Source organism: Mirounga leonina, unplaced genomic scaffold (genome assembly GCF_011800145.1).
Source record: "Mirounga leonina isolate KUSES-001 unplaced genomic scaffold, KU_Mleo_1.0 Mir_92, whole genome shotgun sequence".
Classification (NCBI taxonomy): domain Eukaryota; kingdom Metazoa; phylum Chordata; class Mammalia; order Carnivora; family Phocidae; genus Mirounga; species Mirounga leonina.
In genome coordinates, this window is record NW_023270852.1 from 25,365,125 (window position 1) to 25,385,761 (window position 20,637).

Consider the following 20,637-nt stretch of genomic DNA (forward strand, 5'->3'; position numbering starts at 1 on the left):
ATTTGAAGCTCAACCTGTCTATTTCCTTTAGATAACTTAGCCAGCTAATGGTAAAGACTGGATTCCATCCCTGGGCTCTTCCCCAGTGCACTATGATGTCATTCATTTGTTCCAAGAACACCACATTCATACAATGAAAAGAACATTGGATTGAGCTTCTGGTCCTAATTCTATCACTAACTATAGAAAAGTGAAGTTCATATATATTATCTTATTTGATGTAGAGAAGAAATAACATATATTAAGAGGAAGGGAACAAATTAAACCGCTTTTAGAAAAGGAAACTGGGGGCACCTGGGTGGCTCAGTCGTTAAGCATCTGCCTTCAGCTCAGGTCATGATCCCAGGACTCTGGGATCAAGCCCCGCATCAGGTTCTCTGCTCAGCGGGAAGCCTGCTTCTCCCTCTCCCACTCCCCCTGCTTGTGTTCCTGCTCTCGCTATCTCTCTCTCTGTCAAATAAATAAATAAAATCTAAAAAAGAAAAAAGAAAAGGAAACTGAAGTTCAGAAGAATTACTTGATTTTCACAAGGTCACCTGGTGGTATCATCATAAGGAGGCATGTAAACTCTTGTACATGTGGGACATTGGCACTTTGAGGTATTAATTTTTTTCTCTTCCTAAATTTGCCCATTTTCTTTCTTCTCATCTAAGCAGGTAACTGGTTTTGTATTTTATTATCTGAAGGAAAGCATGTGCCAGGACAAAAACACAGTGATTTTTAAATTATTCCTGTTTTGTTTTCCTACAGCCTAAACTCTCAGAGTAAAAGAGTTTGCCACGGAGATGAAAGAAAGCTTCGCATGTATGTACAGAGAGAGAGAGATCTCCTAGCACCTCCCCAGTTTAGAAAAATATTTTCTCAGCTGAAGAAGAGAGAAAGAAGTCTTTGGATTCCAAGGCAGCAGGGATCTAGGCTCTGCTTCCTTACAGCATTGCCTGGAAGGCAGAAAGAACCCAGTAAGGAATGGCATCGTAATTCTATCTAGGTAAAGAGAAATACAGAAATTCTGGGGGGAAAAGTCCATGTCTGGGAAGTAGCAAATCACTGCCAGACCAAAAAGAACTATCTAGACACAACTCATGTCTTTGGGATAAGCTATTACATAGGAGATGATCAATGACCAGACTATACCACCATTCCAGGTGGAACTCTACCATGATCCCAGAAAAGTAGGGAAAACCTCAAAAGTGATTGGAGTGATTTTGTCCACCACTCAGTGACTAAGAGTCAAAAATAAAATTGACCTACAGAAAATGAATGGATATTTCTTACAAACCTGAATTTATAGACTGAGTCTATCTCAATGGTTAGCTAATCTTGTCCGTTCTAGCAGCCAGGTCTTCTGACTACTGGTCTAGGTTTTTTTCTCACAATATCACTGCTATTGATGATAATGGTGATGATGATGATGAAGAAGAAAGAGGTCATGATGGTAAGTTGAAGGCAAAGAAAATAATGATCTGAAACAGCATCTTACCATCTCCCACATTGGTAAACCTCTGCTGGTCTTTTGTGTCTCTCCTTAAATGTCACCTCTCCAGAAAGAATTCCCTGATTCCTCTAGATGAGGTTGGGTGCTCCTCATCTATGACATGACAGTGTCTTAACCTCACCACAGAGAAATTGCCTGTTTCCACATTTATCTCCTTAATAAATTTTAAGCATCATAAAGGCAGACACTGAATATCATTTCCTACTGGAAAACACACACTAGCACAGTGCCTGGTACATAGCAGGCACTCAATAAATCTTTGGTGAGTGGATAAATGACAGAATAAATAAATGGAAGCACAAAGCTATTGCCTTAAATACATTCACACTTAGCTTTTAAAAGAATTTATGGTTTATTACCTATAAAGGATTTTAAATAGAACAAAACTTAATTATTTATTCCAAGTCTTACCACACTGTCAATGATAAAGATGTCGCAGCTCTCTAAAATGATAGGCCCCCTACAGAAACTTCAAAATCTTATCTAACAGAGTTAAGACCTCAGTGGCTAGCAAAACGATGTCATCAGAAGAAATAGGATACATAATCTTGCCATACTTACCCATAATCTTTGAAAGTTTTAACTTAATTCATTTTCATAGGACTTCCTACTTTATAATATATCATTCCTCTTGGTCTTAAATTCTAAAACAAATCAGGTCAGGAGAATTGTTTCATAATGTAGGTGATTTGGCCATAATTCTTGAAATAGCTTTGAGAAACTTACTGAAAACCGAACCTATGCAGAAAGCTTACTACTTGGAATTCAGAATGACTGACTGGACAGAAGAGACTGGGTAAAACTCATGATCCTTTGCTGACAAAGCAACCTACATTGAGGATACAGAGCCCTCGTGCCTTGACTGATACAAATTCCTGAGCAGGAATTCTAGCTGGAGAACAGGTCCTCCTCCCCCAGTTTAAAAAAAAAAAAAAAAGATTTTATACATCTTAGCCTCATAGTAAAAAATATTTTATAATCACTAAAATGATTATATAGTAAATATTAATGAGAGCATATAATGAGAGTATATAATTAAGAAAGAAGGGTATTCTTATAGTTTAGTGAATATATTATTATAAAAGAGCAAGCAATTGATTGGTTGATTAGCAAAGGCATGAGTAAATTGAATGCTTTAATTCCTTGTTTTAAAAATCTAATATTTTGTGTACATCTTCCCACTAACTATACTCTTCTACTCAAAAAGTAACCAATGATAGGCCTAAAGGAAAAAGAAAATATTCTACCATATATGGAACACTTGGGCAGTTTCCCAAAAACCTAACAGTTCAAATATTTCCTGGTATCAAGTCATTAGCATATCATTTTCACACTTTCCCAATACATAAGAATCGTAAAACAAATTCAATTAACAGATAATTTTAATACTATGTCTATTGTTTGCTTCATTACATACTCTTAATCAGTAGTTGAACACAAAAAGTATTCTTAGGTTTCTCTCTCCAGATTGCTCTCTTTTTATGCCTCCTGGATTGATGAGTATTTTCCAACATTGAGAGTCTTTGGTATCATGGTTTCCAATAACTCTCACAACCAAGGTCAATATGACCTTTTGAGGGATTTTTAAATCTAACAAAATCTTTAGTAAATTATCTATTTTACTTTAACTTGCAGAAATTGGAAAAGTTTGAAAATTATCTTTTCCTATCCCTCTCTGGAAAGATTCAGTTCTTAACTCTTTTGAGTTTTATTGGCTGGGAAAAAGAAAAAAAACACAAAGTTTTGTGAAATGGAAAAAGTATCTGGATGTAATACTGGTATGGCAAATATGAAAGTTCAAACAAATTTAATAAAATATATGCAAAATGAATAAAATAGCCACTCAGGTACAATCAATTCAGGTACACATTTTCCCCTTTAAAGAAACTGAAAAGGGGTGCCTGTGTGGCTCAGCTGTTAAGGTTCTGCCTTCGGCTCAGATCATGATCCCAGGGCCCTGGGATCGAGTCCCATGTCGGGCTCCCTGCTCCACGGGAAGTCTGCTTCTCCCTCTCCCACTCCCCCTGCTTGTGTTCCCTCTCTCGCTGTGTCTCTCTCTGTCAAATAAATAAATAAAATCTTAAAAAAAAAAAAAATTAAAGAAACTGAAAAAAAATTATTCTAGAAATTTAAGAACAGCTAGAGCTGTAAAGAGAACATATCCAGATAATGAAAGGCAAATATAAATTACTAAGATACTATAAAAAAGAAATTAAGCCACATAGTACAAGAAACAGAAAATGAAAAAGAAAACTTCAAATAAGGAAGGAATGAACAAAAGAGTTTTAAGAGGAAGAAAAGAAGAAAAGCAAAAGTGTCATTTTTAAAAAGTATGGTCAACCAAAAGGAAAGACTGTGAACCCAGGAAACAATAATCTCAATTTCAAGGATGTCCATGAGATACATGGCAATATCAAGTCTTAGAATGCTAATTACACAACACTCTTTGGCTTCCTTTAAAAAGAAAAATGTCAAAACATATGAATTATGAAAATGATAGTATTTAACCTTCAGTACTTGGTAAAAATAAGTTTATACATTATTACATCACTGAGAACAGCTGTAAAAAAAGAATTTAAAGGAAATAAAGTGTTATATAAATGAAAAATGTCAGATAGACTTGTATATGAATATAAAAGAAGCTAGGAGGACAATTAAAAAGACGGGATTTTTTTTTTAAGGTTTTTTTTTTTTTTTTTTTTTTTGACAGAGAGAGACACAGCAAGAGAGGGAACACAAGCAGGAGGAGTGGGAGAGGGAGAAGCAGGCTTCCCTGCTGGGCAGGGAGCCCGATGTGGGACTTGATCCCAGGACCCTGGGACCATGACCTGGGCTGACAGCAGACGCTTAATGACTGAGCCACCCAGGCCCCCAAAAAAAAGACAGGTTTTTAAACACAGAAATGAAATGAACATCAACCTCAATGTATTAAAAGCAATGATTTCTTACACATATTTAATATTACAGAGAAAAAAACTGCAATGTACTAAAAAATTCTGTTGAAGTGTATTTTATCATTAAAATACCAACATCCCACTGAAAACATAGAGAAGGACACAACTATCATTAACTTTTATTTCTTACATTAATCTAACATGAAATCAGATTAGAGCAATTCAACAAGTCTTGTTGAAATAGCCCCATCCAATGCACCATGATCCTGTATCACATGAGAGAATGCTAATACAATTTATCTTGGATTGGCCCTGAATTCTCACAAATAGGTCAAAGATGTCCTAAAGGTTCAGGTGGGAGCAAATCAAGTTACTACAATAGATAAGAGAATCCTGAATGAAAAGCAACTCTTGGGGAAAAAAATTTCTAATGAAGAATCTTGAAAAAACTGAAATCTATAAAAACATGGAGAGTGGGGTGGGAGAGATAGGAAATAATGTCTTAAAGCAAAAAAAGCAGTGAATATGAGGGTTTCAGCTTATTTAAGACCTAGTTCAAGAACAGAATCTAAAAATGGACTTAGATGTCACACCCATTCCCACTTCCCACCACGGTTATATGTTGCTAACTACACCAATCTCCGCTCTACTTTTACAATAACATATAAAATAAATACCAAATGAAAATCTCATGAAAATTTCTTGTTTCAATAAGAATATATTCAGCAATGAATAAACACTTGGTTCAAAAGGATAGTTACTGTTAAAATTACATTTAATTTAGTTATTTCATCGTATCTACCACATGTAGCAATGAAGAAAGAAAAATGAGTCAAGATGACAAAAGACACTACTCTCTGCAGAATAAATCTAGGTTATACTTTAAAATATTTGTTTCACTCATATTTTAGAAGTAATACAAATAGTAAGCTTAGTCAATTAAAAATATAACGCATATGTCATAACTTATTTGGCTAGTTTACTGTAAGATTCAAAAACATGTATCTTGACACTAAGTAGTTTTAAAAGATTAAAAAACAACACAAATTGTTTTTCTAAGTAGATCAGTTCACAAATTACATAATGCATAGATTTTAGCATAACCCAAATATATACTTGCCTTGCTAATCAGAACTTGTTGATTCCTTAAAAAAGATGACCCATTGCCATCAATCCATTATTAAAGGAAGGAAGGAAGAAATGGAGGGAGAGAGAGGGAAGAAAAAAGACGGAGGAAAGAAGGAAGAAATAAGGAAGGAAATAAACATTAAATTATTTCTCATAATGCATAATTTTCAATCATGTCACTGCAATTTGTATAACTTCCTTCAAGGTAGGAACTTTTTAAGAAACTCAGCCTATTGGGTTTAGAAACCTTAAGATCAACCTGCATACCATTGGTGGGAATGCAAACTGGTGCAGTTACTATGGAAAACAGTATGGAGGTTCCTCAAAATATTAAAAATAGAAATACTATATGATCCAGGAATTCCACTACTGGGTATGTACGCAAAGAAAACAAAAACACTAATTCAAAAAGATATATGCACCCCTATGTTTATTGCAGCATTATTTACAATACCCAAGATATGGAAGCAACCCAAGCATTCATCAGTACATGAATGGATGGAGAAGATATAGTATATACACAGACACACACACACACATACATACATACACACACACACTCACACACTAGAATAGTATGCAGCCATAAAAAGAATGAAATCTTGTCGTCTGTGACAACATGGATGGATTTAGAGAGTACTATGCTAAGTGAATAAGTCAGAGAAAAAGACAAATACCATATGATTTCACTCATATGTGGAATCTAAAAAACAAAACAATTGAATAAACAAAAAACAGAAACAGACCCATAAATACAGAGAACAAATTGATGGTTGCCAGATAGGTGGGGGGTAGGGGCTATGGGCAAAATGAGTGAAGGGGAGTAGGAGGTACAGGCTTCCAGTTATGGAATGAATGAGTCACGAGGATAAAAGGTACAGCACAGGGAACACAGTCAATGGTATTATAGTAGCTTTGTATGGTGACAGATGGTAGCCACACTTGTGAACATGGCATAATGTATAGACTTGTCAAATCACTATGTTGTACACCTGAAACTAATGTAACATCGTGTATCAACTATACTTCAATAATATTTTTTAAAGAACTCCTTTTAAAAAAAAGACACCTGCTTAGTTAAGTTATACCTAGAACATCAACTGCTCATCTTCCACCTCCTTCCCAGATAACTTTTTATCCAATTCTCTCCCCCGCCTCTCTCCTTTCTCTCTCCTCCTCATCTCCTCTCTCTGCTACATACACACTTACACAATGTGTTTAAATTCAATTATTAATCTAAAATAAGGCAGTACAGAAGGGACAATGCCCAGAGAACAATAAGTGGTAGAGAGAATAAAAACACATGGTGGGCACCTGGGTAGCTCAGTCATTTAGCGTCTGCCTTCAGCTCAAGTCATGATCCCAGGGTCCTGGGATCTAGCCCCACATCAGGCTCCTTGCTCAGCAGGGTAGCCTGCTTCTCCCTCTCCCACTCCCCCTGCTTGTGTTCCCTCTCTCGCTGTCTCTCTCTCTGTCAACAAATAAATAAAAATCTTTAAAAAAATTAAAAAATAAAAATAAAAACACATGGTAAGTAAGTCAAAGAGCCATGTCATTTATTGGCTACATTACCAAAACCATTCTTGTTCCAGATAAACCAATTGTGTCAGGTCTAGACAGGTATGGCTTCAAAATCTCATAGAGAGTTTATTTATCTCAGTGATATTACAGGAGAGAGCAAGAGAAGGAAACAATCCCAGTCTCAAATCCAACGCACAAAGGAATGTTTGTAGGTATCTCAGAGGTTTTATATATCACTGTCCATCTCTACAGATACCAGGTGGATAAAGCATCTCACTGATTATAAGTTTCCTCAATGCACCTTCCAAATCCACAGGTAGAAGGATTAAACATCATGCAGAGCCAGGTTGCCCTTAAACCTTCACCCTGAACTTTAGTTTCAGTTTGTATCAACTCACATAACTGGTCAGCACTTGGATCTCTGCTAGTCCCGTATATGGAGTGCAAGGGTGTTTGAATAAATTTTTGTTCAAAACTCTTGAGAAAATTCTTTATAGTTGATCTGATCTTCCACACCATGTCAAAAAAAAAAAAAAATTGGTTTCATTAGGATCTTTAAGAACAAAGTTAACCTGGGGTAGATCTGGGTTAAAGTGAATTCCGTGGCCCAACCTATAATAAACTATGCTTTAGAAAGCCACTGGATCTTGATCCATTCTGGGGAGGGAAGAGGGAATTAGGGGTTTACCTCATTTGGGAAACTTGCCAATCGTGTTATTAGATGATACATACATCTAGAAAAGCACAGCAGTTACCAAAGTTGTGCTTTATCACAAAAGTGAATATCTACCCTAGAGTAAACCCAAATATGAAATTTATCTTTAATCAAAAGATTAATAAATCTATAATTATGTTCAGTACAACTTTGTTATCTTTTACAACTATGTAATTCACTTGATAAATATTAAGTCCGGGGTGCCTGGGTGGCTTCAGCTCAGTTCATGATCCCAAAATCCTGGGATCAAGCCCCACGTTGGGCTCCTTGCTCAGCGGGGAGTCTGCTTCTCCCTCTGCCTCTGCCCCAGCTCATGCTCTCTTCTCACTCTCTATCTCAAATAAATAAATAAAACCTTTAAATAAATAAATAAATATTAAGTCCATGAGGAAGAGCTCAAAAGTAATCTTTGACAAGCTAAGAAAACAAGCTAAAGAAAAGATCCAATCTGTGGTATCAAACCTATGCTGATTATAAACAGTAATTTAGACAACCTGAGTTATGAAATCACAAATGTCTATAATTAAATACTATAGTCTTACTTCATTATACTTTAGCAAAATATTACTGAATGAGTACCACAGAAAAGACAGTATTACAATAAATATTTTCCAAAACCCAAGCAAAATTTTACTCTCAAATGGAATACAATTTAAACAGCAAATACCAGAATCAAGAAAAGGGACAAACATATATTATATAGGAAGCCTCATAGCCCACCTTTCTTCTTGACTGGCATTCTTGGGTCTTTCCACTGCCACAGGATCCAAGATCTCTTTTCAGGTTTCAACTTGATCCAGCTGGACTGAGGCCAAGAGCCAGGTAACTGTTGCAAACCACTTCACTGTTCAATTTTGAAATCCAGGCTGTCTTCTCTTCCAGATAGAGAAAAAAATGATGTATTTTTTTCCACAATTAAACTTTTGACACTGCCCACAGAGTTCAGAAAAAAATAACCTTGAGTTTTTCAATTTTTATAAAATATTTATTCTGTTAAAAAAAACTGAGAAAATTATTGTAAGCATAGAAAATGTTATTAAAACTCCTCTTCAGACATCAACATTTTTGGAGTTCAATGACTAACTCAATTAAGGCACAAACCAAATTTACACAGCTGTCTCATTACTCAGTACATGATCAAATTCAAAGATGAACTGGTTGATGATAAAGATCCTCAATTCTTCAGAGAAAAATTTAATCCCCTCCCCAACAAAAAATACTTTTAAAAACCTTTTTGACTCTGGTCTCTAAAAAGATGGGTGAGTTTAAACAGTTTTCTGGGGCAGAACAGACTGACTGAAAGGCCCCTTTTTATTTACTGGACCAGAAGTTCCAGATCTCACCCCCTCAGTCAGACAGGATCCAGCTTGCTGTCACTTTCATTTTTTTCTTCTGTGCTCTCCAAGCCCCTCGGGCTTAATCCTTAATGCCCCTCTGATTCTGATCCTCCCATGTATTAACCGAGAGGATTGAAAAGAAGGAAAGCAATCCCTTGGCATGGAGACATTAAAGTGACAGTGCTACTCAATGGGCACTTGATGCAGGATGAGTTGGCGAAGCAGATTTCTTCACACTGGAGTCATTCACATCATGCCATCTCTTCGCATCCAAGCAGCTCCCTATCCGGCGAGGAAAAACACTGAGACTGTTCGAGAGAAGTCAAACCTTCCCCCAAAGGTGTTTTCTGAGACGATGTAGTAGTATTAGGCATGTGAGCACAAGCTGTGCAAACGGTCCGCGATTTCCTAAATTAGAGTTCTGCTGCTTGGCTTCCACATCCACCCTTTGAATCTCTCTCCAAACTACCCACCTTCCTTTTGCAGAAATGACAAGAAATCTCTCTGCTACCGCTGGCCACCCCTACCCACACCCCGTTCCTATATAGAAGTGCACAGAAATGTCCTGCACCCTCCACGCGATGAAGTGTTTCCTCAGGCAGGAGAAACAGCAGCACTAGAAATTATATAACTCTCGAATTTGGCTTCTCTAAGACATGGAGACTGGAGGGTCGGGGTTGCTGGTCTGGGAGATACTCCTGGGCACTGAACGTGCACAAAAGGGCGCCAGGCCTCCTTGCAGCGCCCCCCACCCCGAAATATCGGCTGGCAAAGGGGTCTTCTTGGGAAGTGGGGTAATTTTTCTCTCTGGTGCCTTTCCAAGCGGGGTGAAAGGATGGAATATGAGGGGACTAAAGACTGGGAGAGGAGTCAGACCGCTGAGCGGGGAGAAGGCTAGTCGGGGCTGCTCTGGCGGCCGGTTGGGGGCTCTGGGGAGGAGGTGCCGGGGAAGCCGAAGCCTTAACACACGAACCAGGCCAGAGGGGAGAACTCCCTCAAAGAGTGAAAGGGGCGGGCAGGTCGGCCCCAGCTAACGGAGGTGCCCAGAAGAGAGGAAAGCGCGCATCAACATCCCTGCGCTCGGACCGCCCCACGTACCCTCTCAGCAGGAGAGAAGAGGGAGCTAGGTTAACAAATAACTGGGTAAAGGAATATAGGGCTGGCAAGAAGGCGGGCCCATGGGCGTCTGGACCTCCTCGAAGCCAATGAGCGGCCCTCATTTCTGGACGCCACGCCCAATCACAGCCAGGATGGAGGGCGCGGCTTTTGACTGGATCGGGGAGGGCCGGGGCTGCAGGCTAGAGGCGTGAGCCAGCACCACTTCCCGGGCTTCTGGCGTTCTGGGTCCCCGCCCACCGCTAGTCATGTGATCCGCCAAAATGGCGGCGCTCGGGCGTGAGGCTGGGGCTGACTTGAAGGATGCAGGTGTGGTGCCGGTGAGAGCTGGGGAAGTGCCCAAGGTAGGCGGAAACCCGGGGCCGTATGAGTCGTGATTTCTTCAGCCTCAGTATATTAACGGACTCTTCTGAAATGATGGAATTTCCAAATCTAAAGAGAACAGCCTCCAAGTCCATGCAGGGCGCAATCTATGAAGCTCCCAGTTGTTACGGAAAGAGGCGGAGAGAAAGCAGGAGACCTAAAGTCTAGTCCCGATTGCTCGCAGTTTTTTCTCTTGTCTCTAGGCCTGTGCGCTAGCTTTCAACTTGAAATACTTCCGTGTAACTTCCTCCCCTCCCCACCCCTACCAAGTTGTTCTCTTGCATATACTCGTTTAAACGTCATTTACTTCTGGAAACCTTCCCACACTTCCCCTGGGTAGGTTAAGTTTGGCTTTTCTTATGCTTTTTGTTTGGTTTGGTTTCATTTTTATGGCACACTAATTCTGCCTTTAAATTACCCTCGGTTGGGTTGTGGATTTCAGAGGACACAACTGCATCTTAATTATCCTGGAGTCTGTCAAATACCAGGTGCTGTGTAAATGATGAGTATTAAATAAAATTCTGAAAAGTCAGGTAAATATTATTTTACACATAAAAGCAGTACAAAACTGTAAAATGCTTTGCAGACTATAAACCTGAATACATACACTCTTACTGGGATAATCGTGGTGACCAGTTGAGTGGCCTTGGACTAGTCAATTTTTAGATAAAATGCTGGTTATAGCTGATGGAGGGAGGTGGGTGGGAGATGGGCTAAATAGGTAATAAGTATGAAGGAGGGCACTTCTTAGCACTGGGTGTTATATATAAGTGATGAATCACTAAATTCTACTGAAACCAGTATGAGACTATATGTTAACTAACTAGAATTTAAATAAAAATTTGAAAAAATTAAAAATTAAAAAAGTTGGTTATCAAAAAGTCTTTACATTTCAGCCCTTGTTAAAAGTCTATCAAAAAATTACTAGTCTATTTCTCTGCTTTAATAACAGTGCCTTCCAAAGACTAGGCACTAAATAAATATTTGCACTCAGTAAGTATTTGTCCTGTTTCAGTGTTTTAGAATCATAATACTGGGTGTCTGGGTTCCCTGTATAATGACAGTGCAGACAAGGTAGAAGGTTGGTACAAGGCATTGCCTGAGAGTTTTCTTTGTGGGGAGTAAGGGACTTAAATGAATTGGATGACAGCAAAATAAACATTTATTTTAAATAAGCATATTATAAATTACCATGTTACTGGTCTCTGCCTTCATAGTACATTAGATAGATTAGATATAGAATCTCCCTTAGATATTATGATATCTTCCATTTTCCATTTAGATGTCCAAAATAGCCAGAAGATTAAATCTAGTCTGTAAGAAATTGCTATTTATAATTTTTCCCTGTCCTCTCAGATATTTTAAAGAAAAAAAAATAGTACTGGCTTGAGTCCAGTTCTACAATGATGCAGAGCTAGAAACTTGTCCATTATTACTCATGGTGTAATAATATATGAAAGTTCAAAGGAGCCCATACCTTCAGAATGTTGATGCCATGGATGAATTAGCCTTTCATTAGTTAGGGTTAAGATTGGTACATATCACTTACTCAGCAAATGAGTATTACAGTGATGTTCAACAATTAAAGCATGTGTCCACTGATTACCAGTGTCAGAATCATTTGGTCTATTAAAGTGCAGATTTCTAGACTTCACCCTACTCCTGTTGAATCCAGATATCAGGAGGGAGCTCAAGAGACTGCATTTCAAATAAACCCCGCATGTGATTCTTATGCAAACTAAAAGTTGAGAATCACTGATTTATTATCTTCTGAGTTCATTATGCTTAATCCACTCTTAATTCTCTTGCCCAGGACTCTTGAAATTTGAGATCTAGTCTATGCCCTTACTATAAATGTCAAAATGGAGGTCAATATAAATTGTGAAGGACCATAATTTTTTTAATCTCTTCATCGGCTAATCTGGAATCCTATAATGCCAGTGTGGCAAAAGATTCAACAAATGTTATTGTTAAGACTTTTCACAGAGACCCAAGAGTCTTACCCAAAGCAAAACATTCAGAAAGGATCCTTTCTTAGGATCCAGTTTTGTTTTTGTTTATCACTGTTTTTTACTTTCTGTTAAGATACTACTGTACAAACCCTCATGGTCCCTTGACATTGGCAACTGTCTGTTCATACATCACACTTGGGACACAGAAACCTTCCCACCTGGAGCCCAGTGCCATGGGTCCAGGCTCCCTGGTATACTACATATAGTTTCCAGCAAAGGCTGTGCTTCTGCTCCAGGTGCTCCTAGGGAGCTGGATATGTAATTTATATAATCCAAGGTATCCATCCATGAGCATTACTTCTTCCTAGCCTGGAACAGTGTCCCTCTCTCTGATGTTCTCTCTCACTATTCTCCAAGGCAATCCCTGCTCTCCTCCTTCTCCAGGAAACTCAACATAATCTCCAAAATGAGCTTACACTTTCATGAGACAGATGTCAACAGGTAGGTGTTGTTTCCTTCTAGCTCTGAAAAAGCTAGAGCAAGAACTACAAAGGACCTGGCTACCTTTGGGGAAAACTGTAAGAAAAACAAAAACTCAGTACCTCAGTAAGTTATCCTTCTACACTAGGTCCTAAGGCAAGACAACCTTTCTGAACCTCATTTTTCTCATCTATAAAGGTATAAAAATAGAGATGATCATTATTCTACCAATTTCTCAAAAGCTATTGTCTAGCAGATAATAAGAGCTACTAAATATTGATGGAGTCATCGACAAAGTATGTGAAAGCAGATGACATTTTACTAGGATCTAAGTGGTTTTTAATCTGAATCTAAAATTTATAAGATATATCATTATCATTTATTTATCATTTATCATTATCATTTATCATTAGCTATTATGGTTATGAAATTTTGTGTTTTCCAGGACATCAGAATGGCAACATACACACATGGTCAGCCCAGTCTTTCTCTAGGAGATGCAGAATTCAGAAGACCAATGGTCATCGAAATCATAGAAAAAAAATTTGAATATCTTAGAAAAGAAAAGTAAGAGACATACCCAGACTGAAAGTCAATAACTTTATTTGCACATCTTCTGTATTGCCATTGTTTCTGAGTATCGAAGATCCTATTAACTTTATTGAGTTGGCTATAAGGAAAGTTTATGAAAAAAATGGAGGGAAACATAAGATGAAAATAGTGGTTTGTTGGAATATTGGGACTGTGGATAATTTCTTTTGCTTCTTAAAAAAGAAAATGCCCAAAATTATTGTTGAAATGTTATTTGTACAATAAACATTTTTAAATTAAAAGCAATGGAGAACACCATTTCGGGAGCTACTTATATTTAATTGATGTTCAATTGTAATTAAATTCCGTTTAGAATTGATTAACTCAGCACAGTGCTGAATTCAAAAAGGAATTCAGATTCCATGATGTACGTACGTATAGTCTCATATTACCATTTCAACTTAGATTAACAGAGCTCAAGAATAAAATAAAAGGACGTTAATCTTAGACCTTAGATATTTCTGAATTTAGGTATGAGTCAGAATCAGTAAAACTAGATCTGTCAAATCTCTTTGCATATCCTAGACAAATTATCTGAAATATATCTGCACTAATTAAGAAATAGTTATTTGCTAGAGGGCCTAACCAAATGTAAATAACTTTGTTCATATGACGTAAGCAAATTAATCCTTTTAGTAGCAAAAGCAGTATTCTTAGATATCTCATAAATTTGGCTATATTAGAACATATTCATTTTTATTTGTGGCCAAAATTTATCTCTTACAAGAGTTTAGAACCAGTCTAGGTGATTTCAGAAAGAGGCTTCTATCCTTTCATTAGAATGCAAGTTCCATGAGAGGTGGGATTTTTTTTTTTCTTTATTCACTGCCCCATCCTCAACACACAGAAATATTTGATGTTGAGTAAATATGTAATAATAAATGAATACCCAGGAAAGGATATACCCATTAAGAGAATATTACGTTGAATGTAATTTTTCTCTTGTTTTTCCTATTAGGACGTTAAATATATATGGCACAGTGTTCTTTGGAACAGCAGCTAGTTTCTCTGGAATAATGGCCAACTTCATTTTCAGACACTGCTTCAAGGTTAAACATGATGCTTTGAAGACATATGCATCACTGACTACACTTCCATTTTTGTCTACTGTAGTCACTTACAAGCTCCTTGTAACGGACGCTTTGTATTTGGGTAAATTTAAATTCATTAATGTATAATGTGTTTAAGTAAAATTACACCTTAACATATCCTGTTACTACTGTTGATAATGATCACTAACACTTGTATATTGCTTTGCCACTTAAAAAGTACCTTCACATATATTGTCCTATTTCATCCCCACAACAGTCCTCCTGATTAGGCAGGGCTAGTAGTATTGTGTCCTCCTTACAGATACACAGCCAAAGCTAAGACATGTTCAAGTATGCTAAGAAACAACATAATATACTGGGGAAAAAGCAGGCTTTGGCATACTACACACGATTTCAGATTCTGCCTCCTACCACTTAAGTTTTGTGACAATGGGCAAGTCATTTAATATCTGAGCTCAGTTGTCTAATCTGTAAATTAGGACTACTAGTACTGTTGTGATGATTAAAATACTATATGTTAAATGCCTAATGAGATATCTGGCTTACTGTGGGCTTCTAATGTTACTTCCTGCCTCCTCCCCTTAGCTTAAGTTTCATAACTAGTAATTGATGGAACCTCTAAATCCTATTTATCAGGTCTTAAATATCTCTTTCCCAGGGAAACCTTCTCTGATTCCCTCAGTGTAGGTTAGGTTTCTAGATACATTCTCTATTCATTTTACCTTCAAAGCATTGTGCACACTTAAAAATTTATTTTTTTTAAGATTTTATTTATTTATTTGACAGAGAGAGACACAGCGAGAGAGGGAACACAAGCAGGGGGAGTGGGAGAGGGAGAAGCAGGCCTCCGGCAGAGCAGGGAACCCAATGCAGGGCTCGATCCCAGGACCCTGGGATCATGACCCGAGCCGAAGGCAGACGCTTAACGACTGAGCCACACAGGCACCCAAAAAAATTATTTATTTAAATAAATATTTGTCTTATTCTTTCCTGGTGGACTCACCTAAAGGTTAGAGATTGGGTCTCTTCTATGCAACATTATATCACTAATACATGCCTGACACATAGACAATAAAAATGTGTTAACCTAGAATCCAGATGTCTGGGTCTAATAGTTTAATATTTTTCATTATGAAATTGCTTTCTGCAACAATTATAAGATATATATATATATATATATATATATATATATATATATAAGAGATAACTCTACTTATGTTAAGTATAATAAAAGTATTTTTCAAACATGGTGCATTTAGTTTATCATGTGCCTTAGACTAAATTTCTAACATTCTTTCTATTGTTTCACTATGATTGAGGACAGTACAGATAACTACTCTGTGAGGACACAAGACTGTCTTAGTAGTTCTTATCCTGAGTTTTAAAAGGAAACCAAATTTGCTTTTGTTTTCCAGGCAGTATAAGCCAGGAAAATTGTGTTCTGAGAAGTTCACTGATTGGCATAGTATGTGGCGTTTTATATCCCTGTGGTTTGGCTTTTTCTAAAAATGGACGCCTGGCAGTCAAGTAAGTCCGTCTGTTTGTTCCTTTTCTTCCTTCCTTCCTCCATTTTTTTGTTTGTTTTTTTAAATGTTCATAAACGTTTCTTACTCTTTAGCTGCCAATGACACATTTTAATTAGAATGTAGTTTGGTACTTCAAATAGCTAGCTTTAAACCTTTTTGCTATCTACATGAAAGACCGTAGAATAGAAATTATCCATTTGGGGGAAATCAATGAACTTTTCATAGAAAATACATCCAGAAGAAGTTCTTAATTATTTTTCCTTTTTAGGTATCATACTGTTCCACTGCCACCAAAAGGAAGGGTTTTACTTTACTGGCTGCTACTTTGTCAAACAGAGATAAAAGCTATGATGATTCCTCTAGTCCTTCAGACGGTATTTGGAATATTTAATGGTCTACAGCATTATGCAAGATTTGGAAGTACACTTGAGAAAACTACATGAAGATTAATCAAAGTGAATGGATACTAAATCAGCAGAATGGGTTTTTTTTATGATGAGGACTCAGGCATTGCTGAAGCAGTTAAAAGTAACTCTGGACAGTTTGTTTCTGTTCCTTTTGCCTGGTATACAGCAGGTACTCAATAAATATTCAGTATTTAAATGTAAGTTTCATCTTTCTTCATTGTGTGTGGAAGTGGGTTTGAGACGTCAGGGTTTGCTCTATACATTTATATATTCATTCATGAGACATTTATTAAGCACCTTACATCTCAGGTACCATGTAACATGTAATAAGGAATGGTCCTTAACCCAGAAGGAACTCACAATTAGAAGAGAAATTTAAAGGGCACCTGGGTGGCTCAGTTGGTTAAGCGACTGCCTTTAGCTCAGGTCATGATCCCAGGGTCCTGGGATCGAGTCCCGCATCGGGCTCCCTGCTCTGCGGGGAGCCTGCTTCTCCCTCTCCCACTCCCCCTGCTTGTGTTCCCTCTCTCGCTGTGTCTCTTTCTGTCAAATAAATAAATAAAATCTTTAAAAAAAAAAAAAAAAGAAGAGAAATTTAAAATGTGAACACATAGCGAGAGAAGGTTTGAGAAGTACACAAATAATTCTGTGAGCACATTGAGGATATGGCTGTTAACTACTCAGGCAGAAGTGAAAACTAAGGGGAAAAAGTGACATTTGACCTATATTTGGAAGGAGCAGTTGAAAGTTTGTAAGAAAGCAACACATAGAAGTTAACATACAGCCCATTCCTCTACCCTACACTCTTAACTCTATATACTTTTCTGGCCTCTTATCATTTACAAATGTGCTGTTAAAGGAACTTTTATTGGGTGCCTATTATGCTGTGCATTAATATAGATATCAGGCGTCCAAAGATTCAGTCCCTGCCCTCAAAAAGCTCAGAATTTAAGGAAAGAGATTACAGCATACTTCTTTAAGTCTTCGAGAGCATTTCTTTATCTCAGTTAAGGAAATGAGCACTGTCTGATGAATAAGGCACAGAGTGGAGCCCCACAGTTCATTCTCCTTGTCTTAACCATGTATATCTTGAGATAAGATTTGGTCACCTGAGGCCCCACGCAACCCAAAGCAAAATGGAAGTCTTACCAAGGTGCTTTATGACATCATAGATAACAAACTGAGATATACCCTAGTGCTAATGAAAAAAATTAAAATAAAACTAGCTAGTTCTCAGAATAATTCATTATACTTGAAACTGAGGAAAAGGCAGGTGACTAGGGGGGAACTAAGTCAAACTGATAACTGGATCAATGGTATTCATATTTTAACTCTTTAAAAAAATTATACAAAGATGATACATGAATACCATCTCAATGTAACATATTCAAATGACCCAGAAATATACAGAGCAAGATTTGAAAGTCCCCCTTCACTCCCACATCCTATTTCTTCTCCATTCTCCAGAGGGACCCACTATTAAGTTAGCATGCCTCTTTCCTTGCAGTATTCTTTTATAACAACATATTTTTTAAAATAATATTATCCATACATACTGAAAATTAATTTTCACTTCACTATGTGTCTTGGAGGTATTTTCAACTCATTACATATAGGTCTAACATGTTTTTATTAGTGACTGAGTAACATTCTTGGTGATTCCAGTATTCACATAGGTGATCTTTCTTTTTCTTTTTTTTTTTTTTTTAAGATTTTATTTATTTATCTGAGAGAGAGAATGGGAGACAGCATGAGAGGGGGAGGACCAGAGGGAGAAGCAGACTCCCCACTGAGCAGGGAGCCCGGTGTGGGACTCGATCCTGGGACTCCAGGATCATGACCTGAGCCGAAGGCAGTTGCTCAACCAACTGAGCCACCCAGGCACCCCCACATAGGTGATCTTTCTAACACCCTGGTGTCTCTACCCAACCACTCACTCCCATGGTCATACTCTAGAACTGTGCCATCCAATATAACAGTCACTAGGCCACTTGTGGCTACTGAGCATTTGAAATGTGACTAGTTTAAGATGTGTTGTAAGTGTAAAGTTCTGAAGAATTATGTAAAAAATTTAAGTATCTCATTAAAATATACATGATTCACATATTTTTATTGGACTATGTTGCTATAGCCTTAGTCATTAAGTTCAAATTCTTTACATTCTCAATTTTAAAATCCCATTTTCTGATCACTACCTCCTGTCCTTCCTATTCATTCACTCTCCACAACTCAGAGAAACAAATTAGGGAAACCTTGATCTGGGCTCAAACCCAAAGACGACACTAAGTGAAAGGCAGCAAAGTACCAGAGACAAGATATGTCAGAGGTGTTAAGTACGGCCTGGGCTCATCTCTCAGGTTCAAATCTCGGCTTTACTGCTACCAACGGGATGACTTTTTTAACAAGCTATTTCACCTCTCTGCACCTCCGTTTCCTCATCTGTAAAATAAAGAAGAAAGATTTTACTGACTTCATAGTGTCGTTGGGATTAAATGAGTTAATGTATGTAAACTGAAACAGTGGCCAACTCACAAGAAGTCTACATGTGTTACTGCTGCTACTGTTATGGGTTGCTGGGACTCCATACCAATGATCACAGTCCTTTCCCTGGCTGCAGTTAATGATTTTAGCATTTTTCTAGGAAAGATTAGAAAGAAGAAGCACAGCGAAGAAAATTCAATAGGTATCTCTCATATGAATAAATATGTAGTCATTTATTCAACTAATATTGATTCAAGACCTAGTGTATGAAAGACATTGTATACCACACATTGGGTAAGTTACCTAACCTTTCTGACTCTGTTTCCTCAAAATATACTAATAACCACTTTGCAGTGAGATTACAAAGATTAAAGTACATGGAACAATACCATACCATACCTGGCATATAGGTGGTGCTCAATAAATGTGTTTACATTGTCTGTTTTCCCTGCTTGGTATATAACAATGACTAAGATATGGTCCCTACTGTGAGAAGTTACCTTCTCTCTTGCCTTTTCTCCTCCATTTTCCCCAACTGCATTAACTATGTGATTTCTCCCCCTTTCCCCGCTTTTGTATTGTATTGTATCACATTGCATTGCTTGCAGTGTATTGTATTGATTTTCTCTCTGCTTTTATCAGTTGCCACCCAAGATATGGGCACCTGGATTGCCTTGCTCAGAGAGCCAATGGGACTTGCATTCAGTAGTCCATAGGATTGTAGTAAACAAAGAAGTTCTTAATGAGCTCAAGAGCACCTCCTGTGGCTGTATACCCCAGGCCAGTGCAGAGGAAATAGGCAAAAACTCAAAACTACCACTTTCTCTCTGGAAGTAGTCTACATATTTTCCTAGCTCCTGCCTATGGGGTCCAGCCGCCAACCAGCCTGCATTTAGGTGCTGGCTGAGATCTTTTGAGACACTGATGGTCTTTGGCACACCTTCAACTGCTGGGAACCACTAAGAACAAAGAAGGTGACTTGGACAATCATAGATTTTAGAGACAACCAGGAAAACAGGCCAGGCTAATTGATGATATGATCATGGAAATCCACATGCAAAAGAATAAAACTGGACCCCTATCTCACACCACATAAAAAAATCAATCCAAATGGATTAAAGACTTAAATTTAAGACCTAAAGTCCTAAAACCCTTAGAAGAAAACACAGGGGGTAAACTTCATGACATCAGTCTTGGCAATTTTTTTTTTCTTTTATTTGACACCTTAAGCAAAGGCAACAAAAGCAAAAATAAACAAATGGGACCATATAAAACTAAAAAGTTTCTGCACAACAAAGTAAACTATCAACAAAATGAAAAGGCAACCTACTGAATAGGAGAACCATATATCTGATAAGAAGCTAACATCCAAAGTATATAAGGAACTCATACAACTCAAAGCAAAAAGCAAACAATATGATTTTTTAAATGGGCAAAGGAACCTAATAAACATTTTTCCAGAAAAAACATAAATGGCCAGCAGGTACCCAAAAACGTGCTCAACAACACTAACATCAGGGAAATGCAAACCCAAATCACAATGAGATAGCAACTCATACCTATTAGGATGGCTACCATC

General features: G+C 37.6%; 2 protein-coding genes and 1 long non-coding RNA gene across 5 annotated transcripts in view; 1 reads left to right on the top strand and 2 right to left on the bottom strand.

The window, feature by feature from the left end:
* LOC118004280 (disks large homolog 1-like) overlaps positions 1-10,335 on the bottom strand; it is a 1,118,862-nt gene extending 1,108,527 nt beyond the window's left edge. For both annotated transcript variants that reach the window (XM_034995574.1, XM_034995573.1), the window contains exon 1: positions 8,474-10,335. In XM_034995574.1, the coding sequence (XP_034851465.1) occupies positions 8,474-8,492 (19 nt within the window). In that variant the 5' untranslated portion in view covers positions 8,493-10,335. The remainder of the gene's footprint in view (positions 1-8,473) is intronic.
* Positions 10,336-10,443: 108 nt separating this feature from the next.
* TMEM126B (transmembrane protein 126B) lies at positions 10,444-16,770 on the top strand. Of its 2 annotated transcripts, none has more exons than XM_034995570.1 (5): positions 10,444-10,550; positions 13,447-13,568; positions 14,551-14,744; positions 16,060-16,171; positions 16,439-16,770. In XM_034995570.1, the coding sequence occupies exons 1-5, from the start codon at positions 10,470-10,472 to the stop codon at positions 16,611-16,613; spliced, it is 684 nt and encodes a 227-aa protein (XP_034851461.1). In that variant the 5' UTR covers positions 10,444-10,469; the 3' UTR covers positions 16,614-16,770. The 2 variants fall into 2 exon arrangements, with proteins under 2 accessions (XP_034851461.1, XP_034851462.1); XM_034995571.1 differs by lacking the exon at positions 10,444-10,550 and adding an exon at positions 10,745-10,905.
* Positions 16,771-18,668: 1,898 nt separating this feature from the next.
* LOC118004264 lies at positions 18,669-20,174 on the bottom strand. Its single transcript, XR_004677523.1, has 2 exons — positions 19,110-20,174; positions 18,669-19,016 (listed from the first exon to the last, which is right to left on the bottom strand). It is a non-coding gene; the product is annotated as an uncharacterized LOC118004264 (long non-coding RNA).
* Positions 20,175-20,637: the final 463 nt, after the last annotated feature.

Excerpts from the sequence above, each read along its gene's own strand:
- TMEM126B (XM_034995570.1), top strand. The coding sequence starts at position 10,470 with ATGGCGGCGCTCGGGCGTGAGGCTGGGGCTGACTTGAAGGATGCAGGT. Across the intron at positions 13,569-14,550 it reads GAATATCTTAGAAAAGAAAA|GACGTTAAATATATATGGCA; the intron begins GTAAGAGACATA and ends TTTTCCTATTAG. Across the intron at positions 14,745-16,059 it reads AACGGACGCTTTGTATTTGG|GCAGTATAAGCCAGGAAAAT; the intron begins GTAAATTTAAAT and ends TTTGTTTTCCAG.